The 17,953-nt window shown below is 36.3% G+C and overlaps 2 protein-coding genes across 3 annotated transcripts in view; one reads left to right on the top strand and one right to left on the bottom strand.

Annotated features, from left to right (window-relative positions):
• Window positions 1-13,826, bottom strand: part of LOC121298378 (serine/threonine-protein kinase WNK2-like) — a 45,943-nt gene extending 32,117 nt beyond the window's left edge. Inside the window, exon 1 of the mRNA XM_041225487.1 lies at window positions 12,130-13,826. Coding sequence (XP_041081421.1) covers window positions 12,130-12,777 — 648 coding nt within the window. The 5' untranslated portion in view covers window positions 12,778-13,826. The remainder of the gene's footprint in view (window positions 1-12,129) is intronic.
• Window positions 13,827-16,269: 2,443 nt separating this feature from the next.
• The window catches only part of LOC121298462 (ninjurin-1-like), a 15,364-nt gene continuing 13,680 nt past the window's right edge, over window positions 16,270-17,953 (top strand). The window contains exon 1 of one of the 2 annotated variants that reach the window (XM_041225587.1): window positions 16,270-16,629. Coding sequence is in view for 1 of the 2 variants with exons in the window: in XM_041225586.1 (XP_041081520.1) it covers window positions 16,570-16,629 (60 nt within the window). In the remaining variant the exon portion in view is untranslated. The remainder of the gene's footprint in view (window positions 16,630-17,953) is intronic. The other variant, XM_041225586.1, reaches the window with a different exon arrangement.

Genomic DNA, 17,953 nt, shown 5'->3' with positions numbered 1-17,953 from the left:
GGATACCAGGTCAATGTGCGCTCCCACATGCTGTAGTATTACACTCCATACTACTGCTTTTGTAAGGAGACCTATGGAATCCATAAAATCTATAGTAGTGTAGAATCTGTGATTTTTATTTAACTTACTTTTCCATAAACTCAAGTTTACGAAATCTAAAAGTTACTGCATAAAAAGCTGTAGAGGCAAATGTATGCATATAGTGATATAATTAAGCGTTTATTGGGAACTAGCCCCATTTTATGGACCAAATTCTTCACAGGAATTCAAAACACAAGCCTTGACCAGTTACAATGTAATGGAAACAACAGCATTCACAGTAACAGTAAATCAAGCCGGAATGATTACTCATTAAATAGCATATTGGCTTTCAGTGCTCACTCTGACAATGATGGCGAGAGTCTGCTGTACTTTTCCTTGACAATAGGCATTTAAATGACTTGGATTACTGTAATTATTATTTTTAAAACACACACATTTTCCTCTTCTTCAGGAAATGAGTGAAGTGCAAGTCCTGGCCAGGCAATAACATTTTTTAAGCATTGTATTTGTAAATTTTCAAAGTGGTGCTTTCTGCTTTGGTGCTCCTATATAGACATGCATGTGACAGTACAGCAATATAAACCCCATGTGCTAGTAGAGTATAAATAGTACTGGCTATAAATCAAAATCTGCTGTTTCTGGGTATGCCAGGAAACAATTAGCAATGTTTAAAAAAAAAAAAAAAAAAAAAAAATCAAGCAGCTTCAGAGAGCACAACTAGTGCTTTCACAGAACATTTCAAATGACCCTCCAAACATGGACATCTCCCCTCTCAAGGAACGCCACTCACATTTGCAAGGAGTACAGCAACAAAAGGATACAAACAGCTATCTGTACCCTTTAGGGTTTAGGAAAGGCCCGATGAAAGATATTCCATGCAGTGCTGATTACTTCTGAGGTTCAGGCTTTGGGTAGGGTCTGGTGACCAAGCACCAGTACTTGGATTCAAAAGGCCTTCAGACTGTCTCAGAGCCCGAGGCCACATACTGCTTAACCAGGTTGTGCCAAAAACTGACAGATCTGAATGTAACCAGTCACTTTTGATGATTAGCCTCATCTGTTTTAATACTTGCAGCATGAATCATAATTCAATGCTCCAATACACATTTTAACAGTAGTTAAAGAAATTCAGACTTGCTTTAAATGTGGCAAACACACATTACAATTTTACTGTAAACACGTTGACCTTAATATCTTGAAGTACAAAACCGGTTTGCTGGATTTAGCTTTAAAAATAAAAACACAAAGCCTACTGTGGTACAATTTTTATCTTTTGCATACTGCTACTGCGCAATGCGTTTTTGCGACCCAGTTCTTTCCTCTATCCCCAGTAAAACGTCAATGCTGGATAATAAACAAACCCAACACACATTCCGGATTTACATGAATGATACACATTCCCTAGACATTACTTTACAGATTACAAGATACAAAGTTTAACAAAATAATAACTAAAAAGGCCAAACGCAGTTTTTAGGGCATGAAGTCCTTGCAAACAACCCTTCAACACTTTTCAATTACCCAACGATATAGTACAGTAACAAGATACAGTTCCCTAAATAGAACAGAACTGCAGTTAATATCAATAGTGCCCTTCCATTATAAAAGGTTTCCTTTAACAAAGTACAATAAAAGCAGAAAAATCAGGAGAGATATGGTCAAGCTGTTAAACATGGCAAACTACTTTTGGACAGCACTGCAGGAAAAGTATTGGAAAACTGCAAGATTACTGTGTAAATTTGCTGTGGTAAACCTTTGAGGGCCTTTACAATATATTGCTTTAAATGTTATATGTGTTAGTGAGGTGCAAGACTGAACAATTTAGTTTATCCCAAAAGAAGCTGGAAATTAAATTCCTTAGTAAACTGCATTTAAGCAGATGTTATCTGAATTAGCACCCACTTAAAATAACCCAATGAGCATTCTGATAAACAGTCCCAAAAGACCATATAAAAGTATAACAAGCTCCTGTCACCCAATTCAGCAGAGTAATGCTTTAGTATACAGCAAGTGCAACAGCTATTCAGTATATAGTGCCATAAAGTTCCGCAAAACATTTGAACTACAGACCTTATACAATGTTCCAACAATACAATGAATGTCACTGTACTGTAAGAATTTGCAAGCCTCTAAATATGAATACCATCATTCCCTCCAAGCCTTTATGGGTTAAAATGCACTAACTGGCAGTGCTACAGAACAGTGACATGATATTCTGCAAATCACAGGTACACAACACAAAGGCCAACATTACTGCATGCACATCACCTGATAACTTGCAGCTATAGTACTCTACATACTGTAGCTACTGTTCTTATTACGTTACTATCTTGCAAAGTAATATAAAGTTTGCAAGTGAAAAAATAAATATTGCCAGTGCATAAATGTTATTATATTGCCATGGTTCATCCCATTAACCAGTACCAGTTACACTACAATATCAACGCAATGCAATTAAACATGCATGCTCAAAGTACCTTCTGAACCTGTCAAGTTATACTTTACTGCACATTCGTCTTCCCCTTGTTATTTATGCACTGCAATGCAGTTACCTTGACGGTCGCATTAGATTGTTTTTGTGCAGTCTGTGCAACAGTGTTTGATAAATGGTGGGAACAAAATGTTTCAAAACTACTGTAGAGTCATGTGTTCTCTGTCTCTTCACAATCGGACCAGCTTTTGCAGGGTACACTGTTCAGGTTTAAGAAAACCGAATCCCATCCCTCGGCACATTTCAGGTTTTTTTTTTTTTTTTTTTTTTTTTTGTCAGACACAGTATTTTGGCTATCAATCCACAGTGGTATGTGGTAAAGAATAAAAAGTTGTCTTGGGTTAAGAGAATTTTCTATTGATTGGTATTAAAGGGCTACCCATTTGCTCTGTCACACATTAGAACTTCATGTCTCCTATAAAGCACAAGCCAGTCCCATGAAAATATGGCTTTCATAATATGAAACTATTTCAAAAAGCGTGTATTGCTAATATATTGCTGTTTCACATACAGTAAAACACAGGAATCAAAAGGTAACCAATTCATAACCCTTTTAGTGTAGTACGGGTATGCCTGCCCTTCTTGGATGGTGCGAGACTGTCAGCAACATATTGCAGCAGCCTCAGGGGGGGAACATAGCAACCAGTGTTAAAATGAACACAGCAGACAGAATTTCTAAGTCTTAGGTTTTACACTATTATGCTTCTTGCTACTTTAACAAAATAGGCAATAACTGGTTTTAGGCAGAGTGTATAAATTACATTAGGTATTTGAATTGATGTTAATGAGCATTTTCACTAAACAAAGTCTGCCTGTTAAAAATGTACCTTGCTCACATCTGTGCTGTACTATACAGTGCAAAAATGTTCAAGAAGGGTCTGTCGCTATCCTGGAGGAGCTGGTAACTAAAACCATGCTGCAATTCCATTTGTATCCTAACTTGACCCTTCCAGTACTTTATCTCCCGTAGCTAACAAAGTATGCAGACCTCCCTCAGCACATTTAGACAAGCTCAGTCAGCATATTGAATACACTGGAGACAAAATACTACAGATCAGGAAGGAGAGAGAAAAATAAACTTTTATTGTGACTAATTCCTGATTATCTACTTTATCAACTAAAAACTGCAACCTATGAAATCCAAAATGCTGGATAAAAAAAAAAAAAAAAGTTCAACAAGCACAAGATTAAAAATGCTACTTCATAACACTGAGCCGGATTCCCACTGAATTTATTTATTTCCAACAATGCCATCATTCATCAAGTCTCACACTAACCCCCACCTCCACCCCCAACCCCAAACCCCACTATGGGCTTGTGCCAAGTTTTCTATTAAAGCTTTAGTAGGTTTCTTGTGTGCTGAATCTTCCGACACTTTTGGGAAAATGTAAATAGGGAATGTATCAAGCAAAGACTGGAATACTGAAGGTGTTTACATTTCAACCAAACAGTACTTGTGTTACTAATTGACAAGCATACTGTAAATACCCACCAAGAATTGATTCTCAGCCCCTGCAATTACCAAGATATCTTTATATTGAATTACAGCTTAAAAGCCGTCGCTAACCAGCTACAATTTTCTTTATGCTATTAAAATCAATACAAGGTTTGCACCTTTACCACAGTATATTTTCTTTTAGCATATTGAAGTTGAAGATTAAATTTAAGGCTGCTCACTTCCAACTCCTATAATGTTTACACAATAGTTGTCCAATATAAAAGCATTACAGTCAATCTTATGATAGTGCAGCAATCCTGAATCATTTACAAACACATTAAAATCAATTTAATTATACCAAAACCCTACTGCCGCCAACAACTTATCAAGTATGAGAAACAACAGGGAATTGTGTACTCTGTTTATCCATTTTGTGATCACATTATAATTAATTCTGCAATCAGACCATCTGTGAAGCACTGATCACTAACCAGCACTGGTATACAGGAGCATTGTAAATAACTGAGAAAGTCATACCAGGCTGTAGGGACTGAAACATGGTCAGACAGAATTTTACTGCAGAGAACATTAAAAAAAAAAAAAAAATAATAAATTAAAAGGTACTCATTTTAAGAGAAGATTAATGTGTTTTGGGGAGAATATTGTACTCATAAGAAAAGGAATACAGCAGGTAATGAAGCTAATGTACAGTGAGTTTCAATCTAGTTCTAAGACAATATTACCAATTCTTGTTTAGAAATTAACATGCCACATCATTAAACACTTGACTTCATTACAACTAGAAACGTGCTATTAAAACGATAGCTGAAGAACATCACACAATTACTGTGCAAAAATAGCCTACCAAGAGATTTTACTGACACTATCACATGACTTGTGAAGCTTCTCCTTAAGAAAAGGAGGAATCAGAGCATGATAGACACCCTACGATACTTGGTAAACATATATATATGTTTATATATATATATATATTATATATATATATATATATATATATATATATATATATATATATATATATATATATATATATATATATATATATATATTTTTTAAAAAAAAAATTAGAATTGACTATTTGAAAACAAGGAATTATGAACTACTGTATACAGACTATATAGCAGTAAAATCACTATTTGACTATATTCTTCAAATAAATACATTATGCTGTGCAGGTATGTGTTTAAAAAAAAAATCAATCATTTGAAGTGGGAAATGACTCATTAAGAGGGTAGATGATTCATTACACTTCATGTTAAGTGTTACTCACCTCACTGGTTTGTTACACCAGCTATGGTTTCCTGTAAAAACTGTGCTAAAACAATAAGAATACTGTAAGATTACCTAAGAAAGGGTATTCTGGACAAGCTCACTGTTCCCAGTCTGCTCCCAGTGGTCTAGTGTACACCACAACAACATCACAATATCACTGAAATAGAAGTTAAAAATAAATTCAAAGTGCTTTATACAGTAGGTCTACTGTATGCTGCTTGTGCACGTCTGCTGGTTTTGCCTTGGACATGCACTTACTGTATAATGCAAGGTAAACTGCTAGACGATACTACAAATATTCGCCAAGGCTTTCCATCAAACAGAGAGTATTTACTGGACAGACACTTGGGTTCAACAGCCAGAACCCAGTTTAAAAATAATCAGGTGAATTTGTTTCCAAAACTTGGAACTATGTTCTAATCAGACACAGTTGTTAAACATGCAATAGTGCAGAGTTAAGAAATAGCCACCAAAAGAAAGTAAAATCCAATGGCAAGCGTTAGGACTAAAAGCCTTTGAAATTTTGTTCAATATTTGTAAAACATGGTGGTTGTGCTATTGATCAATAAACTGTTTATTTGATCATCTGCATCCCAGAAAGATCTGTCTGATAGCCTAATGTAAAGTAACAAAAATTGTTTAGATATAGTCATCATTATGTGGGCCAATATAATAAAGTCTTTGTGGAGTAAGAAAGCAAGTACTGTAACAAACTATGAAAAACCAGAGTCTGTTAAACATCCAACCTGCACGGGGGAAAATTACTTAAAAAAAAAAAATCCTTCAGGCTGCTTAGATTGTACTACAATCACATCTTAAATGAATGCTTTAACATCCCTCTCAATACTTCATTGTTCTGGAGTGTTGAGAAGTATCAGAAATGCAGGTCACAAGTGTTTAATCAAGTGACATATACAGCAAAAGTTTTGTTTCATGATGTTCTTGTAACATAACAGATAGCTGAGGACCATGAAGAATGCCATCTGTCAGTTCACAAAACTGCTGAGAGTACAATAAAACAGTAGAATAATGCTACAGTATCCAGGTCACAAGGCTGGATTTGCAACATTTAACAACATGAAGCTCTTGTACAGAATTTGACATGAATCTGCTACACCGAAAAAGGAAATAACTGAGGTCGCCTGACTATGGGATCATTCGAAGGAGTTTGTTACCCTAGAACTATAAGTAGGAAGATACTGTTTTACTGCAGCCTGTTACAAGTAAAATATTGCAGAAGAATGCAGATTTATAGAAAACAATTCAGCAAAAGAAGCAAAGGAAATGGGTGAATTTTAAATACTAATCTTTTTAAAGTATTATCCCTAAAACAAGTTGGCTTCTTCTTTTACTTAAAGTAATTGCCTTTACTTATTTTTAAAATAAATCAATTTCTTTCTTTAAAAAAAAAAAAAAAAAAAAATATATATATGGATAGATATATATACTAATGATATATATAGTATATATATAATCTATATATATTATATCTAGATGACTGTGACGGTCTGCCACTCTATGATCTATTTAGAATAAGTTAAATGGCAGATCAACGTAATGGTGCCTATTGATTTTTTTTTATTTTTTTTTTTTTTTTTTACCAAAGAACCACAATAAAAATACATGTTAAGATACTAGATTTACCTTTTCCAGAATAGAAACACGCGCTCATCTTATTTGTCAGCAATAAGAATCAAATTAATCTAACAAAAGGTCCCTGTCGAAAGGAAAAAAACTGCCCCAAGGAAAAAAGGCTGTTTGTCAAAACCTTTATTTCCAAATATTCAAAATATTCTATCAGTGGAGAAACTAAACTACTATCTGTAATGTTTAATTCACAAAATTAAAGAATCGGAAGAATTATAATATATATATATATATATATATATATATATATATATATATATATATATATATTATATATATATAGAGAGAGAGAGAGAGAGAGAGAGAGAGAGAGAGAGAGAGAGAGAGAGAGAGAGAGAGAGAGAGAGAGAGAGATAGATATATATGTATTTTGCAAATTCATTTGAAGATTTTCTCTAAGCTTTTTTAAATGTTCTAAACAACTTTAAAAAAAATAAACACACTTCTACAATGTATGTATCCAAATCATTTTTTTCTCTAAAGCTTTAGAGCATACATACAGTAGGTAATGGTGCAAAACTGCACATTAAGTTTCCTACCGTTTGGAACAATCATTCATTATGGACCAGTTAACCAAATGACAGCTTGGAGTGAATAAGGTCACATTTAACAGGCATTATTTCTCACAGATCAGCTCAGCCAGTCATGTTCCAAGCAGAGCGGTTGTTATCCTACAGGTAGATGCCCTCGAGAGCAAACTGGCATAAAACAGCAATTCAAATGCCAAGCAGCCTAACATAGAGTCCAAAATATAACCTAAAAAACATACCTACACAAAAAACCTACCTGGTTTACAATATTATTGACAATAGATCGGAGGCAGTGGTCGCAGCTGCTGATAACTGACCTTTTTGTTGTCTTCGCCATCAACCTTGGACACCTAGATGCCATAATCCAGCAGGAAATAACTGCTGCATCAGAGATCAGTACTTTAATATAATTTGACAAATGATAATGATGAGGACATCGACCATGGCATTCAAGCAGTTGTGAGTACACTACGTTTAAAGAATCATATACTACTACAACTTTAGTACATTACAACCTTTTCACATCAGTTCTATATTCTAAATTGCACTACTGTGCCGTAAAAAGGACACAAGGGCAGCATTGGTGAATAAATGCCCTTGAGGAAACATCAGCATACCGTTTGAGGAAGGCAATTTATTCCAGTAACACTGTCTACTTGACATCTTGCATGCACACACACATAGTTTTAATATAGATATATTAAAAATATACCTTTTATTTTTAGATAGATAGATAGATAGATAGATAGATAGATAGATAGATAGATAGATAGATAATGGTAGTAAAGAAAAGAAAATATGCAAGAAACAGCAGACTTGATGTTTATTCCTAAAGGTCATGTGTATAAAATCTTAATTTTCCCTGGACTCTTCAAACACATGTGTTTTGTGCAGTCATTTCTTGGTGCAGATAGAACCTTCTTACAGTACAGTGAAATTAAACCTTATCTGTAGCAGACAGACATACGAAACCCCCAAAAGAACAGCATGATGAAAATCATAATCCATACTTATGTAGTTTTAAAAAAAATGCACCGGCAGGTCACAGCACTGTTTAAGCAACACCCTTGCAATGACAGAAACTAACTTTAAAATAAACGTATATTAAATGATTCTTTCCTTGGGTTACTTGGATGGGACATTTTGTGTTTCAGTTAAGGGTACAGTACACCCAGGTGAATTAATTAGGTATTGCAGATTTATAATCTCAGTCATTCACCATAGTTATTACTGCATGTTAAAACACCATCTGGATAGCCAAAGATAAAACATTGCTTGTTGTTTGAAGAAATGTTTGCTTCATCTTTGCTTCAACTGCATCAAGTTTTTTTTAAAATAACTGTAAAACTTTTCTGACAAATGTGAATATTTTTATTTAAAATTTCACATACAATTGCTTTGCTGATGCTCTTTAAATCAAATTGAATGTTGTGCTGTAAGGCAAGTGTTGTACTGCAACAATCTTATCCCAACACTGCATTTGAATATTACTGCGCAGGAAAAAGCCTTAGTTCATGTTCTGGCACTGAAAAGATTTTAAGGACAATGGATTAGCAACCACACAGTAGGACATCTGTTTCAAGACAGAGAAAGCAATAGTTTTGAAAAGCAATGCCAGATTATCACATCATGGGATGGAAATCCCAGTTTGTTTCCATGCAATATAAATAACGGAAAACAGACATGCCCTTTCTCTCAAGCAGAAACAGGAATGTAATCTATAAAAACAGTTGTACAGTACCTACAGTGTATGGCACAAACGTGTATTAGAAAGCCATGGAGCAGCGGTTTCAATTTGATTTAAATGGTGGGCACATGGGTCACAATGTAGCACTGTTCCTCTTCCGTAAAATATACTGCATGCACTTCACTCAAAGAAAACAAACAAAAAACTATGACAAATCAGTGTCTAGGTGTCTTCTGCTGCTTTCACTAAAGCAGACAGCATCACTGCCACAGGGTACAGTTCCTACTGACATTACCAGAACTTCTGGGATTTGGAGAGTAGCCTTTAATAGGCAGTAGCCCTATGCAACATGGCTCTAAAGGGTAGTGCTTATTTATTTTTTCCTTTTTTTTATTTAAACTGTCTCTCAGTTTCAACAAATCTTTTCAGTACAATTAAAAGTTAAATGTTTAACCTCTGCAGACTGACTGGCATCCAAGCTATAGCTGGGACATGAAACTCAATAACAATATTAGCGATAATGACTCACTACTGTGATAATGGCATAATCCCAAACCACAGACAGTTATGTTTATTCTCTTAATTAAATCGATCCACATATAATAAAAAGGAGTCCAGTGTGCAACCAAATTAAAAGAAAAAACATTCACGACTTGAAGAGATAACTACAAAGAAAACCTATTAATATCAGGGTTAGAGGGCAAGGACACAATTTTCACAGAAACTGGTATGGTTAATGTTACAGACTGCAGTGTAATCATTATAGTGGCTTCACAGATTGGAGATGCATGTGCCACCATAAAGTATTTGCCAATCTGACTGAATCCACAAAGATAGTGTAGTCAACCTGAATTCTCACGCTGTGAAAAAAAAAAACATTAATTCCCTATATGAGATCAAGAACTGAAGATGGCAAAAAGAAAGCAAATCGACTCAAGAGCAACGCAGCTACGTATGCATTCTTGGTTGAGGAGTCAAAGTTTAACCTTTTCCTCATCTTTCTGAAAATGTATTCATGGCAAAATGCCAAGAGGAAAATGGCTGGTGTTTATTATCATGCAAATGGCAGGCCATGAGGAAACACATTTTCTTTACTATATATAAAAGGACTACAATAACATCCAATATTATTATTCAGCAAAATGAAATTAACTGAGGCACCAATTAGGATGATATACATATTGAGAACTCCTTTAACATAAGTTAGAGTGCCAAAAAAGATTTAAAAAACAACAAACACGACATGGGGAAATAGCCACCATATCTTCAGTTTAGCACACATTGTGTTCTAGTAGCCTAAAACCCATTCTCACTGCAAAGCCTGTCAAAGTGCTGTTAAAGACATGCTGTTAACATGATCTGCACTCTTCAGAAAGCACACAGCACTAAAACTGCTTGTGCAATATGCCTCCCGCAAATGCCAATTAGGATGCTCAAACCCAGTTTGCTCTCAGAGAAACTTGACAAATGTGTCTGGAAACATCCAGTATAAAAATGACTTGCAGCATTTACACAGACCAGGCATTTCCTCTTTGTGGAACAAATCTCATACAGTAAATTCTATGCTACAGTTTCAAAAGAACTAAAAATCGGATTCCCAATTCCAAAATGTTATTCACAAAAAGCATTTATTAGTTAAGATTTCCTAGTCCAGTACACTGTGGCATTACATTTTGTTTCTTGTTAAGATGATTTTCTTTACATCATGAATATAAACAGTGACAGGGATGTATTATCAGATCATACCGAGGTCACATTTTACCCAGTCAGTGTTTCCAGATACTAATATTCCTCAATGTCACAGTTGTAGCAGAAAAGGACAAGAATCTGCCTGACTCAACTGAAACTTTAATCAGTCTCTGTAGCAACTTTTCAGGTTCTTCAGCTGGTCTACAATTCAGGTTTCCTAGTCTTTGCCTGTTTTGTGAAAACGTGATACATAGTAGCAACAAAGTTACACTAATAGCAATCTTTTACTGAACAGGTCTGCTCCAATGGAATGCCCTACTTTAAAATCTGTAACTCATACTGTAGGTGACAGCATATGATACAGTACATGCTTCTGCACACCCTCCCAGCATTTAAAAACAGACTGTTTTTCTTGTGTAGTACAATGTGATACGTTTTCTCTGTATCCTTTGCTGTTTTAATTGCGTGTCAATGTAAGGAGGGAAAGAACTAAAATCAGCCAATCAGAATTGCATTCCACTGTATTGTGTTTCGAAGAGGTGTGGAAATGCCTTGTCACAATTAAAGCATGATGGCTAGATTTTAAACTGGCACCTGCCCCTATTGCGCTACAGTAGTCCCGTTCTACAGTGTTCATTAGAAGTGTTGTTTATTCTACGCTGTGCTGAATTTAAGCAGACTTAATGAAAGCAACGAATTTATTAAAAAAAAAAACGTACAAAATGTCAACAATTCTTCTAAGAAAACTAACACTTTGGAAACGTGTTAAACACTGTACATGGAGTTGAAAGAAAAAAATAAAACTCTGCCATCCCTGCAACCCCGTTAATCTTTGCAATATAAATCCTGTAAAACAGCATTGACACGGGCAACCACAGGTAAACACACAGTCACAAACCGGATACCTTGGGGTGCTTGTACTTCAGAGGACATTCAAACATTTCTACAGATTTAACTACTCTAAATAGGATTTTCAGACATTCTTATTAGCCCTCACCCACCATAGTGGATTCCTGTCAATGGTGAAATTATTAAAACTGATCATTAAAAAAATTAACGGATGACAAGCCCGCAGTTCCTATACAATAAAATCAACGGCTCCACCCCCCCCCCCCCCCCCCCCCCCCCCCAGCAGGAAAGCCTGATTACTTCCATTCGCGTTTCATTTAACGTTCAGAAATAAGTCGTTTTACTTGTGTACATGAATGTGTTACTAGCGTGCTGTTTATTTTAGTGTATGTATCATGTACTGAGTTCCTCTCTATGTTATCGGACACTGCTGGGGTTATTTGCCTAGTGTATTGTACATTACCTGAAGTTCACACCAAGCAACTTCAACCCAGGTTTCTGTGTCCAATCCCTTGTAGACGGTCTTGAATGACCCTCTTCCAAGCTCGGTGTCAAATTTAAGAAACCTGCCCCCTGGAGATGTGGAAACTGCTTTCATCCCAGCCTCTTCTTCAGTCTCCTCACTCGCCGATTTCCCCACATTCTTGGTACTTTCAGGCGAGACAGCGTTGCATTTCTGTTCGACTTCAGCTTTCTCCTCATCTGCACTAACGCTTTCCGTTGCACTGTGTTTTTGTCCGCCTTGACTCTCGGTGCTGGAGCCCTCCTGCACGCAACCATGAGTCCCCGCTGTCCTGCCTACAATAGTCCGCAGATTTAGAATTTTGTTTTTATTGTCACATTCGGGTGGATCAAAGCTTTGTTCTTCGGAGTCAGAAAACCACAAACTTCTCCTTCTAAACCGCTGATTGACAAGCCCATGATGCTGCGATGGAGGATAAGCGCTAGGATCGCTTCCCCCTCTCGGCACTGCAGCAGTGTCCATGTTATTGACATTATTGTCACTGACGGCGTGATAAACATTAATGTTAAGTTCACAGTCGGAATTGGGAACAGATGGAAATTTACAACCCAGCGGAGGATTTGACTTAGACTCGCCTCCCGTTTCCATTTCAGCATGTGATTATTGTATGTACGCTTGATGTTCCTGATTTATATTACCATGATCTTCATCCAAAACAGTAACAGCAGCTAAGTACCTGCAAAATGAGGAGACACTGACGCAGTTTGCTATAACACGGGTATCAGGATAACAATTTCAAATACATCCGTCTGAACAGAAGAAACCTCATCCATATATTGTTTTTTACTACTGAAAACTTCCCCTCGCAAAAAAAAACACAATCCAGAATTTAAGAAAGCGGTATTTTGCGAATGCAAGATAATGTGAAATTCTCAATTCCAAAACCGTCGTAGGAGTACTGTCTCATAAGAGCATCTCACTCCCCAGTATATGCTGCTATTTTGTGAATTTTGCAGAGATGTGCTGCGGCAATAATTATTCACTGTATTAATTTCAGAGGCCAGTTTCAAATTAACTGCAAAACGTTCGAAAAAGAACTGCAGTTATAATCTAACAAACACAGGCCAAGTTTACCTTTGCTTCAAATGCGTTGTTACCTGTAGTTGTTCGTATATGACAATATCTATATATATTTTAGTTAAACACATATATTGGTATTTACACTTACATAGTCAGTTTTAGCTAGCTAAATTACTGTAAAACTCCCAAAACAAACAAAAAAAAAAAACATATATACATATATGGTTTCAAGTAAATATATACTTAAGGATATTGTATTAGTATTAGTGATGAGAATATAGCATGTCCTGTGTGCCTGGTATTCTTCGGCTTCAAACGTTTTATCCTCAGTCGGTGGTTTTATTTTTAAGAAAAAACTCCCATTCAGCGGCAGCAGCTTGTCTGTGTTCCTTCTCTTGTCCTTCTGAATACGCAAAAATGTAAATAAAATTGCACTGGCTTCTACCCCACTTATAACATAGAAATTACGAACTGTGAACAGAATTGTAAACACGTGAGCAATTTTGTATGTTTGTGTTCAGCCCTTTCACCTCAATATTTAAACTAAAATACTCCTACATTGTCCATTTTCTTCTGGTCTCTCACAATTTAAAGCTAGTCAATGGAAACCGCTTGCATTCAGCTACCATTTTTACACATCTCTTCCACGCCCCTAGCAACGCCTCGCAACCAATCAAAATGCACGTTGTCATTCGATACCGCCTTTCGCATGAGAAACCCATTGAAATGACAAGGTGTGTGTTCCCGCCCACCGCTCACAGAACTCCAATGAAACCCGCCCACATTTGGAGCTCACGTTTGTACGCCCTAAAGTGACGATTCTTTCAGGGGTAACAATAAGTATTTCATTCTTTTTGTGGTACACTCATTGCACGACCAGTGCTACTGAAGGAAAAGCAATATACCAAGCCAGTGTTCACCAGCTATCGATCCTTATTGCAAGATAACCACAGCAGGTGTATGTAGCTAATCACCGATCCCACTGTAACATCTGAGCGATTTACAAGCCAAGGCCACATTATTTATAACTAATTCAAATTAGAGTACAGCTCAACGACTTCCAGCTGAATGTGCGTGTCTGTGTGCTTTAAACGACTGCGTTCACAAGATCATTATTATCTGTCCGAAAGGATGACATAAAGACCGAGTCAGCTTAAAAATGCCTGGTTTCATCTGCAGTGTTGCACAAAGAACAGCCGAGGACCCGGCTTGTCAGAATTTCAACGGAAATCTGAACAAACATGTCCAACTGTTAATTTGTTTTGTTTTTAGCTGACTTCATTTTTTTAATACCCTCTAAGAAAACCAATAGTTCAAACAAATGTAACGTTTTTTTCGGGGTTTTTTTTTTTTTTTTTTTTTTTTTTTTTGTATAAATCACCATCTTAAAATGATATTAGGTCATTAATCTTTGTTCTAGCCTATCATTCACAATTGAACACTGGTACCTGCACATTTAAGTTTTTAGTTTTTCCATTGCTTGTTCTTAATGCCTTTATTTATAATAACAATGGTGCAAATATCAACAGGCAAATCATAATAAACAATAACACAGGGCACACTGTAAATCTGCAAAAAAAAAAAAAACTACAAACAAAATAGGTAAGTACAGCAGAGAAAAGAAATATTGGGCATCATACATTTAATCTTTTACATCTGTGAGTTGTTTCCACCCCTATTTTGCATCTTCTGTCACAGCCCAGAGGTTGTCATTCTGGTTTATTTAATTATTTTGAGAGATAATTGAGAACAGGTGTCAGTTAACTTAATTCAGTAGTGGTCTAGTTATGTCTAGCCTAAAATGTGATTCATTGATATCTAGCAACTACATTAATACATATATAGTTTAGCATGTACTATACTTTATCATGTAGTAACCTGGTTGAGGTTGGTGGTCCAGTTCGTTTACATTCTCCAAAGTCGGTTTTACCTGTAATGATTTAAACCTGTTACCCAGTCAAAGAAAAATTATTAAAAACATAAATACTGGAAACAGGCCTTCTCAAAATGCTACACATACTATTTGTGATTGTGCTGTTCTTTTATGACGCTCACAAATCTCATTGTAAATGATGGTAGAGTAGATGGGAGCATATCATAGTAACATTTTGAATGTATTTCTGTAAATAAAGGCCTGTATTAGGACCCTCTCTGTAGTCAAAGTAACTTAACTTCTATAAGATATTTGTCTGCTTTGCAGCTACATACTGAGGATATTATGTCATCACACTAAATATTTTTTAAAGTCAGTATGATACCTGTATCGCATTCCAGTAGAGATATGTCCTCTACGACACTGCAGTTTATGTCAGTGTGCAGTATGTCTTGTTGCACACATGTCTTTCCTCCTTGAAGCCCTCCCTCTCTCTGTGAATACCAGTCTGCAGCAGCAGCAGGAGGAGGAGGTCGCACATGCCCTCTGTCAACTCTCCTGTTGTCCATATAGTTATAGCAATATAAATATGATACAGTCTAAACAGTGCAATGTTGCAAAGTTGACAGAAGTTCAGTCACGCTAAACAGAAAGGCTATTAACCTGCCGCTGTGATAAGTGAGATTAGCCACTAGAAGGGGAACAGAAAAACAGCAGCCACATGCCATGATAAATTCGAGGGATTGCGCGCCTCGATTAGTTTATCCTGCTGAAACACGTTTTATTTCCAATAGAAGTCTCTGTTTTAACCAACTTCACCGCCAGATGGCACTGTTTATAAACGCGTTTGCCGAGGACACTAAAGTATGCAGTGTCCTGTCTTTCTGTCTACACCAAGCATCCTTTCATGTTTTAGCCTTTTGTGGATTGTGCTTTATCGCAATGAAAGATGACGTTACATATTTATAACTTTATGTTGCTGACTATAAAAAAATAATACAAAATAAAACGTTTGGTTTTGTGATGTGTATATCACTAATTTATATATTTTTTCCACAAGGTATATAACAAACAACTAGGTCTTCAAATTATGATGATGTGAATTGCCATTTTCCCCCCTTAAGAGGGCAGTGTTTCTTTTTTTTGTTTGTTTGTTTTGCTTTTTGTTGAATGAAGAACTACGGTTAAAGAGTGAAACGTGACACAACGTTTTAAAAACAAACTAAACTGAACAAAGCGGCATGCTGATTACTGTGCATGCCCTTGGCTACATCATGCGTTGAAAAACCTGGAACTGGTGATAGGCTACACACAGTCCGCTTTCTTTCTTTCTTTCAGATGGACATAATATGAGCTGCATTGTCCAGCCCATGCTAACGCCCCCAAACGGAAGACGCCAAACTTTGTGTTTCTATACCGTAGTGCGTATCAAACACGCAAGTCGTTTGAAAGCGACATTCATAAAACACGCTTGATTTACTACTAGAATGGATGTTGAAAACATCGAATTGAACGGCGTCGCTGAACCGGGCTCTTCTGACCGAGAGGTAAGTAGCATCACTTAACCATTTACCTATTTAAACCTACTTTTAAGAGCCATCTTAATTAAACCGAATGCAGAATTCTGAAACTTTGCTAAAACATAATAATGCCTGCTTATTTACATTGTAGTTTATATTTCAGATCGAATGTATTTGAATTGTTGTTGTACTTTTAAGATATATTGTTGCATTCATAAGCATGATGAATCAGAATTCGCCAGATATGTTTTTAGTAAAATTAAAGTATGCGGCGCCTAGTGGCCGGTGGCTGGTGTACTTTTTATCTTTCAATGGAAAACTCTTGTTTACTATCATTTTTCCCGTAAACAGTCTCTAGTTTTATTTTTATTTTTATTTTGGGGGGTTGGGTTTGTCTGTTCTTGAAAACAGTATGTATGCTGGTGTTTTAAGAGTTGCCATAGTAACTGAAACACCTTTGCCAGGTTATTTACTGTATCTGGTTTCCCAGAAGGGCTTTTTTTTAATATTTCCAGTTGTGTGATAACATAATATGCATAGATGTCAACTTGTTTATTACAATACAACATCAATATGGGTTGTGCTTAAAAGGTACGATTTGGGCAATACGTGTAAATCTAAAACAGGTGTCTGGAATTTATTTGTATTTACATATTTGTCCCGTTTCAAGGATATGATAAATGTACCTGCAAATGACCAAAAAAGAGTTTTAGGGGAATTAGAATTAAGCTCAGGAAACCTGCCACCATCACCTCTCACAAACTGAATTGATTACATGTTGTAAAAAAATTATATATATATATATATATATATATATATATATATATATATATATATATATATATATGTGTGTGTGTGTGTGTGTGTGTGTGTGTGTGTGTATGTTGTGGACTTTTTTAAACTCACCATGGTAGACAATTCCAAGTTAATCATATGAAATGGAACAGTACTCAAAAACAGTGATTTGTTTTATTGGTGTGTGACACACTGAGGTCGTTTTCTTCTGAATACACTAACTAGGGTTACCATACGTCCGGTGTTTTTCTCGGACAGTGCCTCTTTTTTGAGCTTCCGATCCCTGCCCGGGTGCGTTTCAGAAACTGCTCGCCTCTTCGCTGCTGCGGATGCTTGCAGAGCTGCAATTCCAGGCGTGTGAAACCGCCGCGCCTGCGCAGACGGCGTGCGAACGCATTGTTCACTGGGGACGGTTGTACAGGACCCTGGATTTGATCTTGTTTCTGTGACGTATTGGGTTGTACTAAAAACATCAGGGTTGATCCTGAGCTCAGTTTGAGCCAAAACATTTAATGCTAACTCGATGTTGTTTCAGAGCAGAATCACACTTGGCTCA

This window comes from Polyodon spathula, chromosome 23 (genome assembly GCF_017654505.1).
Source record: "Polyodon spathula isolate WHYD16114869_AA chromosome 23, ASM1765450v1, whole genome shotgun sequence".
NCBI classification, from domain to species: Eukaryota; Metazoa; Chordata; class Actinopteri; order Acipenseriformes; family Polyodontidae; genus Polyodon; species Polyodon spathula.
Note: the sequence above shows the minus strand (reverse complement) of the source record. Positions and strands in the feature narration are given on the sequence as shown.